The sequence below is a fragment of the Hippocampus guttulatus genome, chromosome 9, assembly GCF_054856545.1.
Source record: "Hippocampus guttulatus isolate MCC_2025c chromosome 9, RoL_Hgut_1.0, whole genome shotgun sequence".
In the NCBI taxonomy this organism is placed as follows: domain Eukaryota; kingdom Metazoa; phylum Chordata; class Actinopteri; order Syngnathiformes; family Syngnathidae; genus Hippocampus; species Hippocampus guttulatus.
The window spans coordinates 6,608,370-6,631,591 of NC_141269.1; the positions used below are offsets into that span (position 1 = coordinate 6,608,370).

Below are 23,222 nucleotides of genomic sequence, written 5' to 3' on the forward strand. Positions count from 1 at the left end.
CAAGACAGCTGGAATAGGCTCCAGCACATCTACTAATTAATCTATGTAATACTGTATATGATTTTTTTTAATTGAGCTACTAAATTAACGGAACATTCGAACCTTATTGTAAATGTATTGAGATGCATCAGTAGATGGGCCATCTGTGATGTAAGCTCATTTGCTCCGCTAGTTGGCAGTGTTAGCTTTAACACCTGTTGCCAGCGGTGTCGGTACAGGAGAAGAAGAAGGAAACAGCGTAGAAGAAGGAAGGTCGGGCTACCCCGCTGGTTTCCTGAACGGAAGAAACCGCCCTTTGGCTAAACAAAATGAGGTAATTACGAATCACTTTATTTTATTGTAATTTTTTTACGTCAGCAAATATAAAGTTTAAGCGGATACAGCGCTGATTGCTGTCCGATAATGAACCAAATCTTTAGTAGGCATCTGCGACAAGCAGTGGATAAGATAACTGAAAAGCAAGTTGCTAACTAGCAACTGGTTTTCTTTCGATAGCCAGTTTTTAAATTCAAATATAGGGACGCTCTTTGTCCTCGTAAGACCATTCAGCGCACTAACACATGTAGTCGGACAACTCCACGTACGAGTGAGGCAACACTGCAGTAGTTAACGGTACCAGTACGAGCAGTGAAGCTCGACATGAATCAACCAGTAATCGGTTGTAATGCCACCAGTAAGTGTGCCAAGTACGACGCATTTGTCACCTGGTGCACAGTTTTGCCTGACTGTAAACCGATAGTTGGCCTATTTTTATGTGTGCATTTTTAAAAGATCAATTTATTGAGTCCGTATCAGACAAAAAGATGATTCCAGCATTGCTTTAAATATAATTTCCTGTGAATATTAAGAAAGGCATGGCTGTGAAGTTTAAACAGGTAAAACCGCCGTTTTTGGCCAACCATTTGTCATAAGTCTATCGGGATAAGTTTTCGTTTTTGTTCAATCCAAGTTTGGAATTTTTATTACCTTCTTCGTCTTGGTTGTATTTATAAAAGTTTGGTATCAATGGAAAGCTTGCTAAACACACACACACACACACACACACAAAAGAAAATATGTCATGATGATGTTTATGACTCAGATGTTTGTCTATGTGTGCCCTGCAATTGGTTAGCAACCAGTTCAGGGTGGACCTTGCGTAGTACTGCCTGATGACAGATGATCAAAATATTTTGTTCTTCTTGGGGGCAGCACTAAGAGCGCATGCAGAAACAATAGAATTTGTTATTATTATTTATAATGTGTTTATGCTTTTTTTTCCCTCTCTCTTCAAACTTTACTAGTGTTTTCCACCAGGGAGCAGTTGAACCAGTGAGCTGATACCATGGTGGATAACCGCTATGCCACAGCCCTGGTCATCGGCTCCGTACTGAGTCTGCTGGCCACCGTGTACCTCTCTGTGGCCGTGGGAACCCAGCACTGGTACCAGTACAGCATCCCGCCGGGCGCACATGATGGAAGCAACGCCTCATTGTTGAGTGACGACTCTGTCGACGGCAACTTCGATGAGAAGGCAGCCGGCGAGCCCTTGCATCACCTCAATGGCACCATGGGACTGTGGTGGTGGTGCATCCTGGTGCCCAGCCAGTCCCACTGGTTCAAGGAACCAGGTAGCACTCATTAGAAACCTGTGCTTTATTTATACTTGGTTGCTGTATTAGGGTAAGACATTCGAGAACTACTGTACTAGACCATCCCAGAATACCCAGGGAATCTCATCCAGAGCTGGACGTGGCCTTCACCTGTCAGCCAATGTCTGATGACGATTGTACGTATGAACTGATTTATTTATTTATTTTTGTACATTTCCTTTAGATCCCAAGTTTATGAGGCACTGCGAGCGCTTCACTCTTCCTCGGCATTTCTTGCCAAAGCACGACCACCCTGAAAACCACAACAGTGAAGAGGACCTGCTAAGGACATGTAAGCCTGACGCAAATGCCCTCTACTGGGATTGTGTTTTATGTTGTATATTTTGTGGCCTCGTTTCTGGCCTTGAATGCTCACTACTAATGCGATTTATTGAGAAGTAATGTCTCAACCTCCTTGGTTGTCTTTCGTGGTCTTTTTTTTCCCACTTATACAAACACAGCTTTGCAATTCATATTATCTTTGTAGCATATCAATTTTAATGAGCTTATCCAACCCACTCTGAGGGCAGGTTGTTGTCATTTTCAATTTGCATAATTGTTCTTGAAAAAATGGCTATAAAAAACGACTATTACTTAGGAAAAGCTTGTAGCATAATCTTAACAATAATGGCAGTCGTTATAGACAAACAAACGGAAATTAGCATCGATGAAATTAAATTTTCAACCTTCAAGCAAGTGCTATTTTAACTCAGCCGTGCAGTAATGCGTACAAACAATTCTTTGCTTTGTGGGAACAAGGACTATCACTGGATCTTGGTCATTGAGGAACCTCTCTGACTCTTTTTATTGTAAATCATGCCGCATCTTTACCAGTCGACTTCAGTGCCACCTGAAATTTCGCAGCCTAAAGTGGTACTACAATGAAGGTGCACAACTCAAAATACTGATTTGCTTGAGGAGAGCTGTATACTCGTGTCAAAAAATAAATAAATGAAAATAATGGCTTGAAACTCTACAGTAGAGGAGGGGTTCGCTGAAGTAATCCACTAAATAAATAATGCGATTTCCATTCCGGAGTCCTAATGGTTTAAATGTTGCTGCAGACTTGTGGAGGTGCCAGTTTCTCCTGCCCTTGGTGTCTCTGGCATTGGTGTTCCTCAGCGGCCTCGTGGGCGTCTGCGCTTGCCTGTGCCGCAGCTTCACGCCCACCCTGGCCGTGGGAGTGCTGCATCTTCTCGCGGGTAAGAACGCCAAACGCCTGCGTACACGGGGAAGTCACTGAAAGTCGGGCAATTTCATTACGTTTATTGATTGGTTCATTTAAATGTCATCCCCGCTGACATGGACCGCTTGCACTAATAACATGGCTGCAAATAGAGAGGTTGATTTCAGAAGTGTGTATCAAACGGGGAGCAGATGTCAACTAATTGGGGGGGGGGGCATAAATATAAAGGCAGTCATTCTACCAGTGCCCTGAATCTTACCAATTAGAACTCAGGTGTCAAGGGCCACGGGTCATATGCGACCCGCCAGGTTGTATTATGTGGCCCGCGAAAGCAAATCATGCGTGTCAACTTCAATGATCCTTGCTAAAATCTGTACCAATTGTCATGTGCAACAACGTTGAGGCTTTGCAAGAGATTTGATACCCTGTTCACACTCACTTGAACAATGATTGAACAAACAACAAATTGCACAAACTAGGAACCACCCATTTGTTGTGTGCAAGTAATGATACAATTTGACGAAACGGCCCTCCGAGAGAAGACGCAACTCCAAAGTGGCCCGCGACAAAAATGAGTTTCACACCCCTGATTTAGGACAATCAAAGTATGAGTGCCTGCACCTTAAGATGGATCTGAAGGAGATCAAATACCAACTGAAATGGCTTCCCACGTGGAACTACACAGCACAGTTTCCATAAAAGGAAGAGCAGAGCACAACAATGACCTTTCTTGTGTGTGAGGGGCCCGACAATGCAAATATATCACAACCCCCCACTCCCCTCACCCTGCTGGGAAGATGTCCGCAATTGGGCAGTCAATGTGGCGGCGTCCCCTTCGCTGACATCCCTCCTCTTCCCCGTCAGCTCTGTGCTGTCTGGGCAGCGTGTGCTGCTTCCTGGTCGGCGTGGATCTCCTCCACCAGTACGCCAGACCGCCCGAGTCATCGCTGGGCTGGTCCTTCTACCTCGCCCTCATCTCCTTCCCGCTGCAGATGATGGCGTCCGCCTTGTTCCTCTGGGCGGCACGCAGCCACCGCAAGAACTACTCGCGCATGGTCGCGTACAGGGTGGCCTAAAAATGGCGACTGAGAACAATCAAAATCTCAAAGCAGAGAAGAGGATGTTTGTAGCCAGTCATCATATGTACTGACAATAGCCATGAAACAACATCCATTTGTGGTATCGCATCTGTGTGGCCTTTCCTCCAAAAGTGCATGCTCAATTATTTATTACTTGTGGTTTTGCTGTGGAGATTGGCTTCTTTTTAATTGCCATTTCACTGCTGCTCCTCACCTTGCCATTAACTTTTATTTATTTTTTATTTTTATAAATATCGTCAGTTGCACAATGCTTCAAGAAATCTCAGCCGTTTGTCCCACTCCAGCTTACGTGTGTCGTGTTGACAAAATGTCACTCACTTGAATTGGAACCACTTGTCCTGCGCTTGATGTTTGTGCTAGTTAATCTCAATCCTTTCAAGTGATTTGCGTCCTGGTGATCAGTCACTTTTGATAAAACCACTCTTAATGTCGAGCATTCCCAAATGTAGTTAGTTCTGTGGAATTCTTCTTCAAAGAGGCTCAAATTTTGTACATGGGGGCGGGGGGGATGGTGATGTCTGTGTCTTTTTTAGGGGTCCAAAATAAATGTTGACTATGCAGTTTAATATCCATCCAGCCATTTTGTAATTCATTTATCCTCACGCGGGGGGTGCTGGAGCCTATCCCAGCTGTCTTTGGGCAGGAGGCAGGGGACACCCTGAACCGGTTGCCAGCCAATCGCAGGGCACACATAGACAATTCGCGCTCACATTCACACCTAGGGACAATTTAGAGCATTCTTTGAACCTGCCATGCATGTTTTTGGAATGTGGGAGGAAGCCGTAGCACCCGGAGAAAACCCACACAGGCACGGAGAAAACATGCAAACTCCACCCAAACTCTGCAATGTGAGGTCGACGCGCTAACCAGTCGAACATCGTGCCCAGTTAAATACTGTATGTCCGTCTTTTATTAAATTATATCCAAACACACCACTTGTCTTGAAATATAGTGGATGTCAGACAAAAAAAAAAAAATCGGTCAGAGAAATCATTCACATAACTTTTTACATTTCAATCAGTTTGAAATTGTTTTAGTAAAAAAGAAAATCAGTTTTAAAAAATCCGTTTTCACTGGAATTAAAACGGCATCGAGCAACTTGGTACACAGTGTGTTGATCCAAGTTTCAGGCATTAAAAGGCTCATTGGTGAGTGGAAAAATCATTAAGCAATCACTCACGACAGCTTGACAATCATAAAGCAGAACACTAGCAGCCTTTTGGTGTATTTAATTGCTGTTTAAAAAAAAAAAAAAGAATGAAACTGGCACCTTAATGAAAATAACACTTCAGAAACAACCTTCTGCTGTCGACTAAAATTGGCGTCAAAGTGCCTTCGGGCTCGCATTGTGAATATCACGTGACCAAACCGAGAAAGCAGTTGAGCATGCGATTCGAGCCCAAGGGCACGCTGACATCAGTTTCAGCTGACAGCAGCCAATGGCAACGTTGCTGTGGATGAAAACGGGTGGATTCATCTGCTTGATTCTTAATCCTCCTACTCAATATTAATCAAAATGCTGTGTTTCGATGACCGGCGGCAGAATATTATTGCAAAGCAACATTTTGCACTTGGGACTTGGACTGAAAGGGATTCCCCCCCATCCCCCGCCGCCAGTCGTCCATGTTAAACCTGTTCAATATTTGCGGTCGCAAGTGTACTCTATTTGACGAGAAACCAAACAATAGTTAATGAGAACACGACCTGCAGCTCGCACTCTTGCCATGCACAAATATAGGCGCAATTGGTTGTGATCACCAGGTTGTAGACATTTCAGTGTCGCCCAAGTCGTTCACACAACGTAATAAACGAGAAGAGCTTGTAACTGCGATGCAGTTGCCAGATCAGCTAAGCAGTTGACCCAGTTTCTTCTGTTTCTCCGGGGGAAGCGTAATTACAAATTCTTCAATCACGCCTGATCAATGAAAATGTTGTCTTCCTTTTCGATTTGAAATCGCCCGCTTCGATGGGTTCTCAGTCCTTCGTCACGCTGATGGACGGGAGGCTGATACTGATCTTGCGAGCTAACTGGAAGGCAATCTTCTTCTCGTAGTAGGCACTTTCGTTCACAAAGAAAGGGTAGGCCTCCTCTCCCTCGTACTTGACCGTCTTCCCGTTAAACGACTGGAAAATAGGATCCCCGGGACGGAGGAGCTTGAAGTCGTTGTCCTGCACGGCGAGCGAGAGAGAGAGAGAGGACAAAACTTGGAAAACAAGCACTCTTGAGAGCGCGCAGCTCCCGAATCGAAGGCCGTCGTCTAGGAATCGTAATCGCAAAACTTAGGTGGGAAGCTGTGCTCTACCTGCAGCTGGGGATGAACGGCGGCGGTGATGTCATTGGTGGTCGGGTCTCTCGGGTAGTCGAGGGCGTTGGTCTTACAAAAGGCCTCCACTTCACCACCCTCGAACGTACATCCTGTTAAGTGGAGGACAGCCTTGTCACTTTGAGACAATTCGGTGGTAATATGGAATTGAAAAATTAGCTTGATGAGAATCAAGTCAAAATATTATGAGAACGCATCTTCCCTCTTCAAAAATAAAACAGTCCAGCTTAAATTGCGTGGCTACGTTTCCGTTATTGGAGGATTGTGAGGTAACATCAATGTGATGAACCACATCCACATCGTTTTCGCTTCACTCAGTTGTCCGCCAGAAAGTGTCTTGAGCTTATCCCAGCCGTCTTCGGGCAGGAGGCGGGGGACACCCTGAACCGGTTGCCAGCCAATCGCAGGGCACACAGAGACGAACAACCATCCGCGCTCACGCTCACACTCACACTTGGGGACAATTTGGAGTGTTCAATCAGCCTGCCATGCATGTTTGTAGAATGCGGGAGGAAACCGGAGTACCCTGAGAAAACCCACGCAGGTCCGGGGAGAACATCCAAACTCCACACAGGGAGGGCGCAGCTGGAATTGAACCCGGTACCTCCGCACTGTGAGGTCATCGATGCGCTAACCACTGGACCACCGGGCCACCCCCCTTCTCAAACATCAACAGAACAAAAGCATGAAAGTACGGTATTAATATACTTTTTTTTTAAATGACAAAAGTGTTGTTGATGACCTATTTTAGCCTGTGCATCGCTGCAGATGGGTTGTGATCAGACCAGTAGAAGTAGAGCGATACAGAGGTACTAGGTGGTCGAAAAGATTGCCCCGCCCCCCCGTGTTCTGCAACCTCAAGTCAATGCGCCACCTGGCAGTGAAATGCCTGTCATTACAAGTCCAATTGAAATGAATGCAATCATTCACATCGAACCTTAATTGTGGACCAACCTTCGGCGGGCCGGATTAAAAAGACCAACGGGCCGGATTCGGCCCGCGGGCCGTAGTTTGCCCACCACTGGTTTAATATTTCAACTTCATTCTTGTAAATACAGATTTTTTTTCTCTTCATTCTAATATTTAAATTCCGTACTCTGATTTTCATTCTGATTATATCTATTTTTTAATTATTAGTTTTGTGCATCATTAAATTAGATGAGCTCACCAGAATTGAATTTTTCAAGCCAATCCATGATAAGGTCGAGCGTTTCCATCACCATGTTGTAAATGTCCGCTCTGATCACGCCGGTGGGTTGAGGTCCGACCTCCAAGGCTGTTCACAACAAGAGAAAACAACCAAAATTGCCGTTTGGAAACAGTTATCGGTCAGGTATAGAAATACATGAAATTCCAGAAAAATAATATAGTATCCTAAAAAAAACATTGGGTTTTGAACACCAGTGAAGTTCTTCCTCGAGAATTATGGCTCTCAGAGACATGCACATGCCAACACATTAAAGCGCACACACTTACTGAATCCATGTTTGGCCACAGCTTCGAGTGAGTAAGCCTCCGGAAGCGGCGTGTCGAGCTGGATTGCTCTCACAGGCCCAAATGATGCTTTACTCTGACAAAAAACAAACCATGCAACTTTTTTGCCATCACTTGAAATACAATAAAATAGCTATAGTACACGATCTTCTTGAAAGGGTACACGTACGCGCCAAGTTAGTCATATATTCCTCCTGCATGTGCTCGCACTTTGTCATTAAGATTCGCACAGTTATCGATCGAGAAAAATTCGACTCATCGTTAAAATGCCGGGGGTTTTTGTGTTCTAAAAGATAAAGCCAATTTCAATTCTTTCAAACCTTTTCAGCCATTAGTGACACCTATGACCTGTTCAACTTCACCCTTTCATGCAACAATAAGGATAACCTGTAACCCGATAACATGATAAGCTGACCACTGTAGTAACCGCTGTCCCTAAAAGGGTCAAGAAAAAAAAAGTCCCATCTTTGGGTCGGGAAGTTAAAAACAACAACAACTGAAATAATGTGGTTGCACAACTGTTCACGTCAATCCTGGTGGATGTGTTTGCTCTGAACCAATCACATTTAGACTCGTGGCAAAAGGGAGTCAGCACACATCTGCCACCATTTTAAGTGTCCCCCTCCATAACCCACCAATAAAATTCAGATATTCTAGTCGCCACTTTGCTAACATTTAGTCACATCTTGCAGCACAAGAATTAGTCCACAGAGGGATCTCACTGTTCAAAAATATCCGTCGGGAGAAGCGTGTAAAACAATTTCCATGGAACACAGTGAAGTTCAGAAAATATGGCGCCGCCGCTTTACCAAGCGCTCTTTCCAAAATTGATGGAAAGGGGAAAAAAACTGGACAAGGGAGGCTTCCAAGAGACCGTCATCAACATTAAAGCAGTTGAAGGAATTTCCGGCAAGTAAATGCGACAGCAGTCTCCCGTCGTGGCAGAATGCATTCAAGTCCAATGAAACCAGACTGCTAGCACAGGGTGTGTGTGTGTGTGTGTGTGTGTGTGTGTGTTTGATTTACCTGTATGTATTTAAAAATGTGCAGAGCGATCCAGTCAAAGCGGTAAAAGATGAAGCACATGCCCATGTTGGCGGTGGTGTTGTGGAGGTCACACAGGATGTCCACGGCTTGTGGGCTTCCTTTGGGGCCGAACAGAGCGTTCAGCTCGTGAGCTCGCTTTATCTCGTATGGCGAGGAGGCCGTTAGAGGCGTGCTGGAAGTCCCGAAACGCAACGCGTTTTAGTTTTAGCAGCATCAAAATGTTAAGGAGCCCCTCCCCCCGGTTTGAACGTACCTCAGCAAAGCATCTGTGAAGCAACGATTGAGATCTTTGTCGATGTACCGTCGACACACTTTAACAGCCTCCGGGTTGGAGAGGACTGTCGTTCGAGAGGCGGAGCCGATCTTGCCAACCTTCTTTTTCGCCATCTCTCGCACCACGTACACTCCCGTCATCTCATTGCCGTGCGTACCGCCGCTTATGACGACACGGGACAGCGCTGGCAAAGAGAAGTGCTCCATCTGTCGAGAAGACAAGATGATGCTGCTCACTTACTAAGACTTGGGGCAGTATCTTTTGAGCAAGCACACGATATCGGCCCCACGTAAAAAAGAAAAAGGCAAACACAGATCCCATGTGCTTCAAAATCAAACTTAAAATGCCAACTTTGAAACGTTAGAAAATATACTAAAGTGGTAGCGAAGGTGCGTTATGTGCCTCAAATACAAAAAAGCGTTTAGAGACAAAACCTTCCAAAGCAGAGCGGAGGAAACAAAAGCAGCTTAGCAAACTCACCCCAAAAATGTATGTTGACAACATTGAAACACATTTACAGAAAACCTGGTTTTAAAAAAGGCATTTACATTCGGCACCGACTTCACTTCTGTTGACATCTTCTATTTGCGTGCGGCATAACAGCAAATGCAGCTTCACCATGTTTATAAACAATAAGATGGATATCTACTGCATGATAACTGATATTTATATCACCAAATACAATTTCAGATTTTATTTCTGAAATTCCCCCCCGCCCCCTGAATCCACCAAACAGCTTGGAACAGAAAAAAAATCCTCCTATTTAGGATGAAGTTATTCCAATTCCATGAAAAAATTTGAAACAATACAAACTGATGCTTTGTCCTGATTCAACCCCCAATTGGATTAGGAGGTCTAATCCGATTTCAGAATCACTATTTGTGTTTTCAAGAATTGATCCAATGCATTGTCCACATTCCATTCAGATGACCTTTGAACATTTCGGTGGGCCGTGGGAAGTTCTTCAGTTTCACTAAATTGGTCCAATTTATTTATTTTTAAGAAGTAATGTACGCTGTTGGTTCTTTTTTTTATTTTTTTGCCAGTGACGTACAGTGCCATGCAGAGCTATTAAATGTGTTTCCACTACATAGCAAAAGCCACAATCAACCTGTGTATCCACCTGTTGGAGTAAGATGATCACAGTTTTAACACTCGGTCAGGTTGTTAATACGCTGACAGGAAACCCAAAGGGCACATCCACACCATTTGGTCCTCAACCTAACCTAACCTGTATGTTTTTGGAATGTGGGAGGTAACCACGAGATAATCCATGCAAGCGCATAGAGAACACATCCCACCCCCACCCCACCGTGCTACCAAAAGGCGTCAAAGTGCAAAAGTCTCGTTGGCACTGAGCCATCGACTTGAATGAGTGACCCAGAGAAAGAGGTTGAAGGTTAAACTCCAGACTGTGCGGTTTGTCCAGTTACTCATCTATTTATTATGAAGCGAGAGATCATTTCGGTCAGACTTGTCTGGAGTGTTTACGTCGTGTTCTGCCACCTCTGTCACGCTGCACTGAGAGCAAGCTCCCCACGAGAACATTGTCAGACACTAATACTTTGTTCTTCCGGTCCCATTAGCGACAGTGGACCGGCGTTGTCTTTGAAAGGGGGCTGACTTAGACATTTCATCCTTTTTTTTTTTTTTTTTTTTTTTTTGATGCCGAAATAAATCTGAGCCCTGCTTTTTAAATTTGCACTCCATTGCAAAGCCGTCACGTGTGTGATGTTTGCCAAAGCTGGCTCGCCTCAAGTTCATTACATCACTCCTTGTCACATACTTGACGTGTTGTAGTTAAAGTGCAGATCGTACAGAAAGTTGATCTCATGACCATTCCCAAGAAATGAAAAAAAAACAGAAATACTCCCCCCCCACACACACACACCTCCTAATAGACTGCATTCATCAAGTCGAACTTCCTTCCAACGGCTGGAATCGTTTGAGTGTTTGGAGTTGGACCCCATCCAGCTGACACGCACAACAGCTACTTAGGGAACACCCGTGTAGAATGCAGTACACAGCACCCTGCCCTGCTGCACACCAGGCATAAAACCTAAGTAGAATCTTTTTTTTTTTTTTGACCGTCGCACATAATTATAAAAGCCCGCACCATAGTTGCCTTACCTGTGTACCAACACCCAGCTTCGTAACCAACGGCAGTATTTTGTTGACCGATTATAATCTTCGGTGTTACGTATAGCCCGCCAACTAACGCCTGAGAGGAGTTTGCATGCTGGTTAAAAAGCAAGCAGGCACTCAGCCCGTTACAGTTCTCTGATCCAGTCCGCCCATTTGTGGGTTATGAAGGCCCTCCTCTCGCAGATCACATTTCACTTTGGTGATGTAAGAGGAAGTACATGCTCACTGTCTCCTATTGAAACCAAAAGTAGCCGCTCTGATAATAAATTACAGACATGACTTGACAGGGTGTAAACATAACTCCATTGAAGCAATAAGTACAAAAAGTCCCTTTTTCATGGGGTATTAGAAACTATGAGTTCTCAATTTATAGACTGCATTCCATGCAGAGAACTTAGATCAGCATTCACAAGAAGGCGTGTTCAATTTATGACCTTAAAGTGTCCCCCCCCCCCCCCCCCCACACACAAAGCATTTACTGGATTTATGACTTTAATACTACATTATTGTAGGTTAGTGGAACGTTTTGACTCAAAATTGAGTTAAATGTCCCTCGCTGCCATCGAAACAGAGCTCCGTCATAAATCGAGGACTCGCTGTATATTTTAATATGGTTTGAAAACAGGGTTGGGCAACTTAAATGGTGGAATGGACGCACACATTTTTTTCATCAGCGCTGATGGTGGGTGGCGCTTCCTAATCAGATGTATGACAAAAATGACATTTTGAATGTGGGCGAAATCCATGTCAAAATATGGCTGTTTATATAGAATCGGTGACTACCAGAGCATCTTTAATATATTTCATGTTCAATGCATGTTTCAAAGATCCAGCCTTCCGCAACAAAGGCTTTGAACAATCAAGAAATAACCACATACTGTGGGGGTTTTTTCCATGCATAAAAAGGGCCATTCAAGGGCGGCACAAAACTGCTGAACAGCAACATTAAGTACAAGAACTCACTTTGTGATTTATTTACAATATTATTTATATTTACACAAAAATGATTTTTGTAAAATGTTTACAGTATTAAGGGACTATGTTTGTCGTGCATGTCATTCCAAATTTCCAACAGCATTATTAAGCCTGTACTCGCTGTCGTACTGGGCAGTCGTGTAAATCCAACTAAGTGATGTGTGCCATCTAGTGACAGATGGTGGTATTACAACTTAAAACTATATCATGGACCCCAGCTCTCATAACGCCTAAAATGAACCCCAAAAAAACCCAAATGCTTAAAAAAAGATCACAATTTTACTTGTTAATGTTGAAACATGAGAGGTATTTTACTTTTCGAATATACGTATAGTGGGGGGGGGGGCACACACCTTTTGATACTTGCTGAAATGATCTCCAGTGACTGTACGCTGATTCCTCGCGTGACACCACAGGCGACGGCGATTGAAGCGCTGTGTCACTTGTGAGACATTCACCTGGTAAAACTCACTCTTAACTTTGTATTTTACAAGGTGGTTTACAAGGTTGATATGTGCACACTTAGTTACAGACACACAATCCGACCAGGAGATGGCACCAGACGCACATTACGGTAGTATTCTAAACGTTTCTGCCTTTACAAAAAGAAATAATTGACACTCAGTGAATGATCAAATTACTTTTTGTTCATTTTTTGGGCGGGGTTGTAGAAATGCACTTTTGAATTTTGCCACCAATAATATAGAAATAGCTCTCGACATGATGCAACGTCATTCAAACGTCCTCACCCTGCCGCCCCCGTTGAGATGAAACAACATCTGATTTATTCATGTGATATTGAGGAAGAATTGGGAATGCCGTGAATGAACTTCAGAGGCTGTAACCTTTTTAGCAATGGGAGCAGGAGGTGTGGGGAGGGGAACAGAACGGTGACATTTGAGCTGGGGAGTCGCCCAAAAGAGGTAATTAGGTCTCGCTGGGAGGAAAACATGCTTTTTGACCTTTTGTGTGTGGTTTTTTTTTTTTTTTTTTTGGTCACTCAATGTGAGCAGTGCATTGGTCTACGCTGTCAGTTATTGTGCTATCTGACGTGATATAACGTGAACATGCAGCACTGCAGAAATGGCAAATTTGATTGGGGTGGGGGGGATGGTTGAATGCACAAAAGAAACTCACAGAAACGCATATTTCAGAAACGCATAATGTGTTTGAGGCCATGCGGCCCGGTGGTCAAGTGGTTAGCGCGTCGACCTCACAGTGCAGAGGTCGTGAGGTCGATCTCGGCTCCGGCCTTCCTGTGTGGAGTTTGTATGTTCTCCCCGGGCCTGCGCGGGTTTTCTCCGGGTACTCCGGTTTCCTCCCACATTCCAAAAACAAGCATGGCAGGCTGATTGAACTCTCGAAATTGTCCCTAGGTGTGAGCACGGATGGTTGTTCACTTGTGTGTGCCCTGCGATTGGCTGGCAACCAATTCTGGCTGTCTCAGTTGACTTGGACTATCAAAAATTTGTCGGCAGGTCTATTAACTCATTCAGTCGTAGCCATTTCCACTGGAGCACACCCTCAATCCCAGCCGTTTTACTGGATTTTGACTGATTTGCACGGCCCGCACGTTTTCGTGTCCTATCGCGAATTCTGCAAATGTGGCAGTCTTGCTAATAACAGTCTTCTTTGGTGTGTCAAATGTAAATGACAGTTAATTGAATTGCAGGGGTTGTAAATGTATTACATGGACGGATTATCGTATATTATGATCATTTTAAAGTGCGAGCCTCCCACCCCAATCCCGAGGGAGGGGTTGAAGTATGCGTGATTTAAGAGGCCGCATCAGGACCCCGCACTTGTGGTCTATCCGACGATTCGCGTGAGCATCCTCCAGCAGGAATGTCCTCCAGCTCCGACCCGAACGGCCCCCCGGCTAACCAGTTCGTGCAGCCGGCGTGGCGAGTGGCTCTGTGGGCCCTGGCTTACTGCGCCGTCCTCGGCGTGGCTCTGCTGGGCAACGCGGTGGTCATCTGGATCATCTTGGCGCACAAGCGGATGAGGACCGTCACCAACTGTTTCCTGCTCAACTTGGCGGTGTGCGACGCGTCCACGGCCGCGTTCAACACGCTCGTCAACTTCATCTACGCAGCCCACGGAGAGTGGTACTTCGGGGCGCTCTACTGCACGTTCCACAACTTGTTCCCGGTCACGGCGGTGTTCGCCAGCATTTACACCATGACCGCCATTGCTCTTGACAGGTACAGCACATAGACGGCACCCGACATGATCTCGCGCTTTCAGGTAGAGGCAACGTTTTACGTTTTTGAAATTGCATTAGATTGTACTGTCCGGTATTATTGTTGTTGTTTATTTTTTAACCATTTGATTGTAAAAATGACATCATTTTGGTGTGTGTGTGTGGGGGGGGGGGTGCTAAAACACTCGTGCTAGTCAGAACAACGTGACAATATGATTGACATTTATAGCAACAATGTTAGCACAACAAAGCAAGCAAGTTTTTTTGCTACAAAACAATTTGCTGGCATGTTTTGACTCATATTTTTAAGTTGGGGGACAATATAAGGGCCAATTAGTTTTGCAAACTCTTATTTCTTTGTTGTCAAATGCAGGAAAGCCAAAGCAGCCAAAGTATGTTGTTGAAGTGTCCCACTTAAAAATTATCAGTTTGTTGCCTTAAAATTACGAGTTAACCGAAGAAGCGTATATTTGGATTGTGGGAATAACGCACGACGCAAGGAGAATAATGCTGGCGTCATGCACAATTTTCTTGTCTCCAAAACCATCACTTTTCATAAAAAGTAAATTATCCATGTTTGTTGAGCTGTTAACGTTGCATCATCAAAGAGAGCCAGCCACTTTCGATTATCATTTATAAAAATAAAAAACAACAACAACAACAAAAAACTGTCTGGGGACTGATCAATAGTGTAGATTTTGGGGGGTGGGGGGGGGGGGGACATGAAATTTGAAAGTAGTCCATGCAAGAGACCAAATTCTAAACCGCAACTTCTGAAATGTATTACTTTATAACTACTTTTTTTTTTTTTTGCTTCAAATGTATACTTGCTCTACATGTGACATGGTATTGTTATTTAGTTTGATGAAATCCCTTTTCAATTAAAGCCATAGAAGTCCAGTAGTGTCCCTCAAGGTGGAATCTAAATCAATTGACCCTGGCCTTATGTAACAGCTTATACTGTACCTTTTCCAGGTTCAAAAATGTGCATGTATGTTTTCTAAACCTGAAAGGGAAAAATCCTAGAGGATCAACTCAGACATATGAGTGGAGTAAATTAATTTGTTTCTGCTTGTGGATGCAGGTACATGGCCATCATCCATCCTCTAAAGCCTCGCCTGTCCGCCAAAGCCACTCTGGCTGTGATCGTGACCATCTGGAGTCTGGCCGTCGTCTTGGCCTTCCCCCTCGGGTACTTTTCCACAATTCGAGCCTTGCCCCGCAGGACGCTGTGCTACGTAGCCTGGCCCCGCATGGCAGACGATCCCTTCATGTGAGCCAAAGAGCAACGAGCTTCCTGCATTATTCTTTTTGCTGTTGTCGTACGTCTAACATTGTGTGTTTGTGTCTCCCCTTGCAGGTATCACATCATCGTGACTGTCCTGGTCTATGTGGTGCCCTTAGTGGTGATGGCCATCACTTACTCCATCATCGGTGTAACCCTTTGGGGAGGTGAAATCCCAGGAGACACATCGGATAACTATCATGGACAGCTGCGGGCAAAAAGGAAGGTATAGCAAATGTATTAGCAACTCCGATTCCATTGCGTCGTATTCGGGAAAAAAAAATAATAATCTGTTCGGCATTTTTATTCACTGACCAAACATTAATTAATACTCCACAACGTTTCATGGAAGAACTTGAAGGTGATCAAAATAATATAAAGTGCAAATAGTCCGCACCCCGTTTTATATGCCAGGTTTTTGTGATATAAAAAAGGGAGACCAAGCTAAATCATTTCAAAACTTTGCACAATGGGAATCGACACACAACTGCCACTATTTAAAGTGCCTCTGATTCATCAAATTCAGCTGTTCTAACTGCCTTTTCCTGACAATGTGGAACAATTATTTACAGTTACACTAAATCGCAGCAGGTGCTGCCGCAAAATCTTCAGGTCTCTGTTGAAGGCAAAAGCAAAATGTCAAGAAAAGCCGATTCGAATATCTGTATATACTAGGTAACTAGCAAGTCTTCTGATTAGGCACTTTTTGGGAGATCTCTCCGGTACAGAAGCTCTCGATTATTTTAGTCCCTTTAGTATCAGTCAAAATAGAAAAATGTGAACACAAATGAAAACCTATGGCTCTGCGCCTATAAAGGGATTTGCACCAACCACCCTTCTTTGAGGTCTTCTTGACCCTTGGCCCTCCCTTCAAAGTTTTTGTGGGAATTATTTTTGCCTAAGTCTGCGCAGTGACAAACAGATCTGATGGAAAATCCTTGCCAATGCTAGTCACTTCTTGTCTGCACCAACATGAGTGAACTCGCCCGGTTGACATCCCTCAGTGGTTGTGCACAGAGTGAGGCTGTTATGAGGATTAAGGACAATCGCAGGTGCCGTGATGTAAGAGTTTATCTAGACAGCAGCAGGATTAATGCCAAACGGGAACAATGTTATTCATAAATAATAACAAATGCCACGAGGTAACCTGGCAGGCAGTTTCATTGCAGAAACATTCACTGGAAAAAAACAAATGCATTTCCTTGCATTCGTTTGAGGCTAACTCATCCTTCATGCCGGTCGGAACATAAGGAACGGCCCTAATTGACACCACAAACGTTTTCGAGCAACGGCCACAAATAGAAAGGGAGACAGGTGCAATAGTTTCAAGCTCATCACTGAAGACAAACGCCATCAAAGGCGTAATTAGCTGTCGAAATGGAGCCCGGGAAAGATTAAAGCGTTTTCGGGACATGTCGGGGAAACAAAGCTGGCATAATGTGTCGGGGCTTCCATTCAGGGTGGAGATGCGTCATCCGTGTTGAGCTTGAGGGCGTTTTGGCTTGGTCTCATCTGCCCCTTGCAGAGGAACTTACAGCTCAAGTGCTTCATCACTTTTTCCGGTTTTACTGTGGCTATTGAAAGGTGGATGATGCCTTAAGGAGGTGAAGGTACATAAATACAACAGAGTGGTATGAACATTCAAGATATTAGGACGATGTCATCAATGAGGGCGATATCATCTCAGCTGAATTTCCTTCCCCCTCGTCCGTCACCGCAGATCGTGAAGATGATGATGGTTGTGGTGGTGACCTTCGCCCTCTGCTGGCTGCCTTATCACGTCTACTTCATGGTGACGGGCCTCAACAAAGGTCTGAGTAAGTGGAAGTCCATCCAGCAGATCTACTTGGCAGTGCTGTGGCTGGCCATGAGCTCCACCATGTACAACCCTATCATCTACTGCTGCCTCAATAGCAGGTGAGTGACCCCCACCCCCACCTCCCCCTCATGAAACCACTCACATTCGGAAGCTTACTGAAACCGGGGAAAGAAATGGATTGGGGTGTGGATCTTGGATCAGGTTTCGAGCCGGCTTCAAGCGTGTTTTCCGCTGGTGTCCATTCATCCGGGTGACCAGCTACGACGAGCTGGAGCTCCAGAACAGACGGCGCCGCCCGGGCCGCCAGAGCAGCATGTGCACTCTGTCACACGTGGACACCAGCATCCTGAGCAAGGACAAGAGTGTGTGCTCACATGGGAATACACGTAGGTCCAAGTCTAAATCGTAGGCTGATAATAAAGGAGGTTAGCGTTATGGTACGCTACAGTCTGTCACTTGTTGTCAGATTTTTTGGGTCCAGAGGAGAAATATTTCCCCAAATCCCTGTCATAATGCTAACGCCAACTACCTAAATGCCGTAGGACTAAAAAAAAAAAAAGTTGCTCATTTTCAAGAAAGTGATTCTACAATAACGAGTTCATGTTTTTTGAGGGGGAAAAGTCGCAATAGAAAGTTGACTTTATTTCAAGACAAAAAAGTTGTAATCACAACGAGGAGCTCCGTGGGTGTCAATTTCCGTCAACTATGTTTTTTTAAATGGGAACGTTCAGAAATATAGCAAATATATTAAAAAATAGCACTAACTATGGCCAACAGATGTCAGCATCGGGTCTCTATGGATGAGATCACCATGTATCAAAACGTTTTACAGTACAATCAAACCTCGGTTTTCGAACGCCTCGGTTCTCCAATTCGGTTTTCGACCAAAAATCTCGAGTTTTTTATGCCTCGGATGACAAACAAATTTCGGTTCTCAAACAAACTGAGCGCACTTGAATGCACCATTTGACACCTCTCGCCTTCATTTTGCTTTCCATTGTGAGCAGACGTGTTCAGTAAACATGTGGTTTCGGTTTTCGAACAATTTCAGTTTTCGAACAGCCTTCTGGAACGGATTATGGACGAAAACCGAGGTTTGACTGTGTTGTATATTTATAGTATCAAATATTGCAAAGCACATTGCTTTGTATAGATATTTATATATAAGCATGTATATTGATATTTTATTTAGGTATCCATCCATCCGTCCATAATTTATTTATTTTAGTCAGTGTTGATGCAAGTTTAAGAAGTGCAGTCCACATGTTTACATATTATTTCATGAAACATGAAAGTTTGAAGGGATAAAGCCACAGATTTGTTTGCATTATTGTTGTAAGTTTACGTATGATTTACTGACTAAGGTTTACGCTCAACTTATGGTCGAATTTTGTGAAGCCGTCATAGTGAACGCTTAAAGACTGCAAGTCAAAGTGTTGACCAAGTTATCAACTGTAATTGGAGTCGCTAACCGTCTTTCATATTAATTCAGTGTTCATTTGCCTTTATTGGAGCGTAAGCCGAACATATGAGGCCAAAACATTTATTTATAATAAATGTGATATTGTTTATTGTAATACAGATTCCTTTATTGCTTGTTTTTTGTGTTGAAAAAAAATACATGGAAACCAGATCTTGGGGAAAAAAAATTGCCTATTAAATCACAATCGCAAAATTAACAAAAATCGTTCGTGCCTACAGTACATGAAAACCGACAAGCATATTAGTAAACGGATACTTCTGATCGTAGCAATCAAAACCAAACATTTTCATTACAGTCTGTCAGTTACATTGATACAGCTCTTAAAAGCAATCATACATTTTAGCACACAAAAAGCAAAGAATCCTAAACATACTAGTGCTAGTCGTGCTCAAATGCAAACAGTGATGCGTCTAGAATTTGTCCCGCCTCGCAGTCAGTGCGCCGTCGCAGGCATCATTGTCGTTAGCATCTGAGCTGAGATGCTAACGGGGGAGCGTCTCAAATAGGAAAAAGGACACAAGCACCATCACCAGCCACAGGGGGGCGCTGTCTGCTGGGGCCCTGCAAACACACAAAATATAGTATTGTACAGTATTTTATCGAAACAATGCGCATCAAAGTTTGTGCGCCAAGAGTTCATGCTTCCTTTCTTTCCGTTCAACGCCTCTCGAATTGAACGGAAGGAGTGTAGCGACATCTAGAGGATGCATTGTAGATTGCGCCTTATAATCAAGTGCGTCCAAGATATGAAAAAAAAAGACAAAATAGGCCATTCATTGAAGGTGCGCCTCATAATCCAGTGCGCCTTTTAGTGCGGAAAATACGGTACTTTAGAAAGGGGACTTTCAGTAGACTGGACGCTATTTTCTGTTTGTTGGCTTGGGGTCCATTGAATCGAGGTTCCAACTGTACATTCATTGCAATGTGTCTGCCTTTTCCTGGCCTTACCGTGATATGTAACAGTTGTGAGTGGCCTTCAGGTTGGAGTGTTTCAGAATGATCTCAGTGTAGTCGCCATTGCCTCCTTGCTTGACGTCCTCCACCGTGAACTCCTCGGCGGGGGACAAGATGGCGAGGTCCTCCGTGAGGCCGCAAAAACCCTCCAGGGTGACAAAAAAGCATGTGGTGATGTTGAAATAGACGCCGTCCTCCACATCTTCCTTCATGGAGACATCCGACTGGACCGAGGTGAATCGTCCGAATCTCACTCGAGCGCCCTTTTCCACATCGTAATCCATTTCAGAAATCCGGTAAACATTCTTACACGTCTTCGGCTTCACGAGGCTCATGGCGTCCGTGAGCAGGAAGTGCAAGGACTTATAGTGGAAATGATCCTCGTAGGTGCTGACGTTGACGCCCATGGTCTCCACCGCGTTGTTGAAGGCTTTCTTGAACGCTTGGCCGCCGTTAGCAAAGGCCAAGAGGGCGGCGGTGTGTTCCTTCACGCCTCCCGGGAGCAGCGTGGAACACTTTTCGCTCCACGCTAGCTGGAAGTTAATGTCTTGGCTCAGCTCTTGTTGCAGCACATCAGAGCGGATTAATTTCTCCATGGTGTCTTCGCGGCAGCCCTCGTACAAGGTGTCCACAGCGTTTGGGGCCATGTCCAGTCGTTTAACTGCACTCACCTTGAAAGGGAAGTGAAAATAAGCACTCATGTTTCATTCATTGTGCCGCTAGCCCTGGTGTGCCTGCCTTGGCCACCGGCAGGTACTACTGCATAATATAGTCACGCAGACACTTTAAGGAGAATAAACTTCTTCTACGACTGTTAAGTAAGTTGCGGAAATATTTGTTGGTTTTTTTTCATAGAGGATAAAGAATACCACATAGCGGTGAGTATCTGTTTACATTTGTTGTGCCGTCATTCGTCTTCAAGTATCCGTTACTTAAAGGGTGGGGAAACGGTGACCGTTGATGCTAACCGTTTGCATGCCAATGGGGTTTTCCATTATGTGTTAGCACGAAGCTACTCACTCGTCTGTTGTTAAGACGACACATTTACGTTATTTGGTTTAAAGCTTATGTCACAGGGTTCCCCACTCTTCCACTTGCTTTTTATTTATTTGAGGGCTAGTTTAGCCATTTTTAAGGACTTTTTCTCCATTCAGCAGGGGATTCACAGTGGATTTAATGAACAGAAAGTCACATATCGCTGAGCTGGTGTTCAAATCATTGCTGCCAAAGAAAGGGCACATCTTTATTTTTAAGGGCAATCAGTTAACCCTTTATTTGACATACTGTATGTCAAATTGGCCCCAAGTGATCACGTGATCATCATCAGAACTGATCAGAGACGGCGGGAAAAGCAGAGCGGGAACTAGGAAGACATGTAGCCCGACAGCGGGGTTTGAGGGGAAGGGCGCCAGGCGCATTTTTCGACAAAACTATAAATTGGAAGGGGCTTACACAACATACACAAATGAAATGAACACGACACGACAGGTTAATTTTAAAGGATTTTTATTGATTTTTGAAGCTTTCCCTGAAAATTAAGGACAATTAAGAACATAATTTTACAACTTGTTTTTTATGGATTTTTATGAACTTTAAGGACCGGTGGGAACACTGTCATGAAAAGTTTGCAAATTCAAGTCACTTGTATCACAATGCAACATCATAATCGCCCAGAAAAAGTAATGTTCCGAAAATGTGATAAGAATTATGTTGAAAATTTTCCACATAAAATTAGACTGTTTTATTTGAATGTTATTATATTTGTCTTGAGTTTTAGTGATGTTCAAAAAACAATTAGTTGATATTTGCATGATTTTAAAACAGTATCGGGCAGAGGAATATCAATTGAAGATCCCGCGCTTCGTATTAACTTGCAAATGAATTTGTACACTCGACTTTCACATCTTTGTATTATAGTTACATAACATACTTATACTAAGCTTACTATTTGAAACTGAATAGAATAAGTTAACCGGTAAACCGATATCAGTATGCTTTCAATATACAGTGCACTTTCAAATGCATTTTTGTTTAGCAGAAACAAATTGAAGCATAATGATTTGCTTCACTTTCTGTGTGAGAAGGAGTGAGTATTTTCTGCACTTTGTCCAACCGTAACACAACGCATGTCCTCTTCTGAAACTTACCGTGCAGTAGAGCACCGTAAAGGCCACCAGGAACTCTCTCTTCACGTCTCTCATCTTCTCTTCTTTTTAATGTCTGCAGAAAAGAAGGCCAAGTGTTTTTTTTGGAAATTATGATCGTCCGCTCAACTTTTTGTTCAAATTCTTTCAAAGTGAGCTCAGGCGAGTCTTATCGGCTCCTTTGAGAATCCCGCCACATTGATCACCTCAGCTCGCGTACACTTACCGCAGGGATGGGTAGAAATGTGCAAAGAAGCTCACCTCGGTGACAACGTAATGGTGCGGGATTACAAAATCAAGTCCATCTAGGGTAAAAAAAAAAAAAAAAATGGCTGGAGGCATAGGGTGTGGGAGGCACTCTGCAAAAACAGTGTGGAAGTGAAAAACAAAATTATCACCCGAGGCAACTCCTTTTTCCTTTCCTGTGGAAGGAAATAACATGCCATTGGGAGCAGTTATGTCTCTTGCTGCAGCTACTGGTTTATGCCAACAATGGCGACCTGCACTAAAAAGTGGACTACTATTTAACACTTTTCTGTCTTGCCTTTGCAGATATATCTTTGACTTTATGTATGTACTTTTCATTTCATTCTTAGGGCTAAATATTTACACTGGCCACTTTCTCTAATTCTAGCAGCAACATTGGACCTATTCTCCCTAAATCATTCGCAGTCAATGCAACAGAATTTTTTTTTTTTAACTTTTGACTCTCTGCACTCACCTGATGGGACTGGAGAATGTTGGGGGGGTTTTTTTCAGCGTTTCCCTTGAGATGAACCCTGACAACGGCACGATTCCTCCTTTTGAGAATTTTCGTCTCCTGACCTCCAGTACACTTCCTTCCTTCTGTGGCTACGGCAGCAAAGTACACAGGCCCTGCTGAGCTTCACATTTTGTGCACTTTGACGGATGACTTTTCTGTGTGTGGGAGGAGCGGGGTCACGGCTGGATTCAGAACATCCCATCGCCTTCACATGCAAGCACGTACAGTATATATTTGATACATTTTTCATTATTTTACATGTGTAATATTTTGTTATTTTTCTTATTCTAAATTTTTAGGTTAGTTTTGAGAATGTTAATGTCCATCCATTATCCGAATTATCCATTTTCTGATCTGCTTATCCTCACAAGGGTCGCGGGCGTGCTGGAGCCTCT

At 43.9% G+C, this 23,222-nt stretch overlaps 4 protein-coding genes across 11 annotated transcripts; 2 read left to right on the plus strand and 2 right to left on the minus strand.

Annotated features, from left to right (window-relative positions):
• The first annotated feature begins 226 nt into the window (after positions 1 to 226).
• cldnd1b (claudin domain containing 1b) lies at positions 227 to 8,398 on the plus strand. 2 transcript variants are annotated; one of them, XM_086119826.1, is made up of 5 exons: positions 227 to 313; positions 1,284 to 1,610; positions 1,816 to 1,923; positions 2,696 to 2,833; positions 6,744 to 8,398. In XM_086119826.1, the coding sequence occupies exons 2-5, from the start codon at positions 1,325 to 1,327 to the stop codon at positions 6,962 to 6,964; spliced, it is 753 nt and encodes a 250-aa protein (XP_085975952.1). In that variant the 5' UTR covers positions 227 to 313; positions 1,284 to 1,324; the 3' UTR covers positions 6,965 to 8,398. The 2 variants fall into 2 exon arrangements, with proteins under 2 accessions (XP_085975952.1, XP_085975953.1); XM_086119827.1 differs by lacking the exon at positions 6,744 to 8,398 and adding an exon at positions 3,682 to 4,489.
• Positions 4,800 to 11,332, minus strand: LOC147200080 (N-acyl-aromatic-L-amino acid amidohydrolase (carboxylate-forming) B-like). Of its 2 annotated transcripts, XM_086119819.1 has the most exons (8): positions 11,187 to 11,320; positions 10,948 to 11,095; positions 9,036 to 9,262; positions 8,762 to 8,954; positions 7,718 to 7,811; positions 7,410 to 7,517; positions 6,221 to 6,333; positions 4,800 to 6,086 (listed from the first exon to the last, which is right to left on the minus strand). In XM_086119819.1, the coding sequence occupies exons 3-8, from the start codon at positions 9,260 to 9,262 to the stop codon at positions 5,892 to 5,894; spliced, it is 930 nt and encodes a 309-aa protein (XP_085975945.1). In that variant the 5' UTR covers positions 10,948 to 11,095; positions 11,187 to 11,320; the 3' UTR covers positions 4,800 to 5,891. The 2 variants fall into 2 exon arrangements, with proteins under 2 accessions (XP_085975945.1, XP_085975944.1); XM_086119818.1 differs by lacking the exon at positions 10,948 to 11,095 and having other exon boundaries at positions 11,187 to 11,332.
• Positions 11,319 to 19,060, plus strand: LOC147200081 (neuromedin-K receptor-like). Of its 2 annotated transcripts, none has more exons than XM_086119816.1 (5): positions 11,319 to 14,380; positions 15,464 to 15,652; positions 15,740 to 15,890; positions 17,385 to 17,581; positions 17,655 to 19,060. In XM_086119816.1, the coding sequence occupies exons 1-5, from the start codon at positions 14,022 to 14,024 to the stop codon at positions 17,890 to 17,892; spliced, it is 1,134 nt and encodes a 377-aa protein (XP_085975942.1). In that variant the 5' UTR covers positions 11,319 to 14,021; the 3' UTR covers positions 17,893 to 19,060. The 2 variants fall into 2 exon arrangements, with proteins under 2 accessions (XP_085975942.1, XP_085975943.1); XM_086119817.1 differs by having other exon boundaries at positions 17,685 to 19,060.
• LOC147200082 (T-cell ecto-ADP-ribosyltransferase 2-like) lies at positions 19,026 to 22,963 on the minus strand. 5 transcript variants are annotated; one of them, XM_086119825.1, is made up of 5 exons: positions 22,786 to 22,963; positions 22,326 to 22,369; positions 22,068 to 22,140; positions 19,915 to 20,591; positions 19,026 to 19,527 (listed from the first exon to the last, which is right to left on the minus strand). In XM_086119825.1, the coding sequence occupies exons 3-5, from the start codon at positions 22,119 to 22,121 to the stop codon at positions 19,449 to 19,451; spliced, it is 810 nt and encodes a 269-aa protein (XP_085975951.1). In that variant the 5' UTR covers positions 22,122 to 22,140; positions 22,326 to 22,369; positions 22,786 to 22,963; the 3' UTR covers positions 19,026 to 19,448. The 5 variants fall into 5 exon arrangements, with proteins under 5 accessions (XP_085975951.1, XP_085975948.1, XP_085975950.1 ...); XM_086119822.1 differs by having other exon boundaries at positions 22,291 to 22,369; XM_086119824.1 differs by having other exon boundaries at positions 22,326 to 22,423.
• Positions 22,964 to 23,222: the final 259 nt, after the last annotated feature.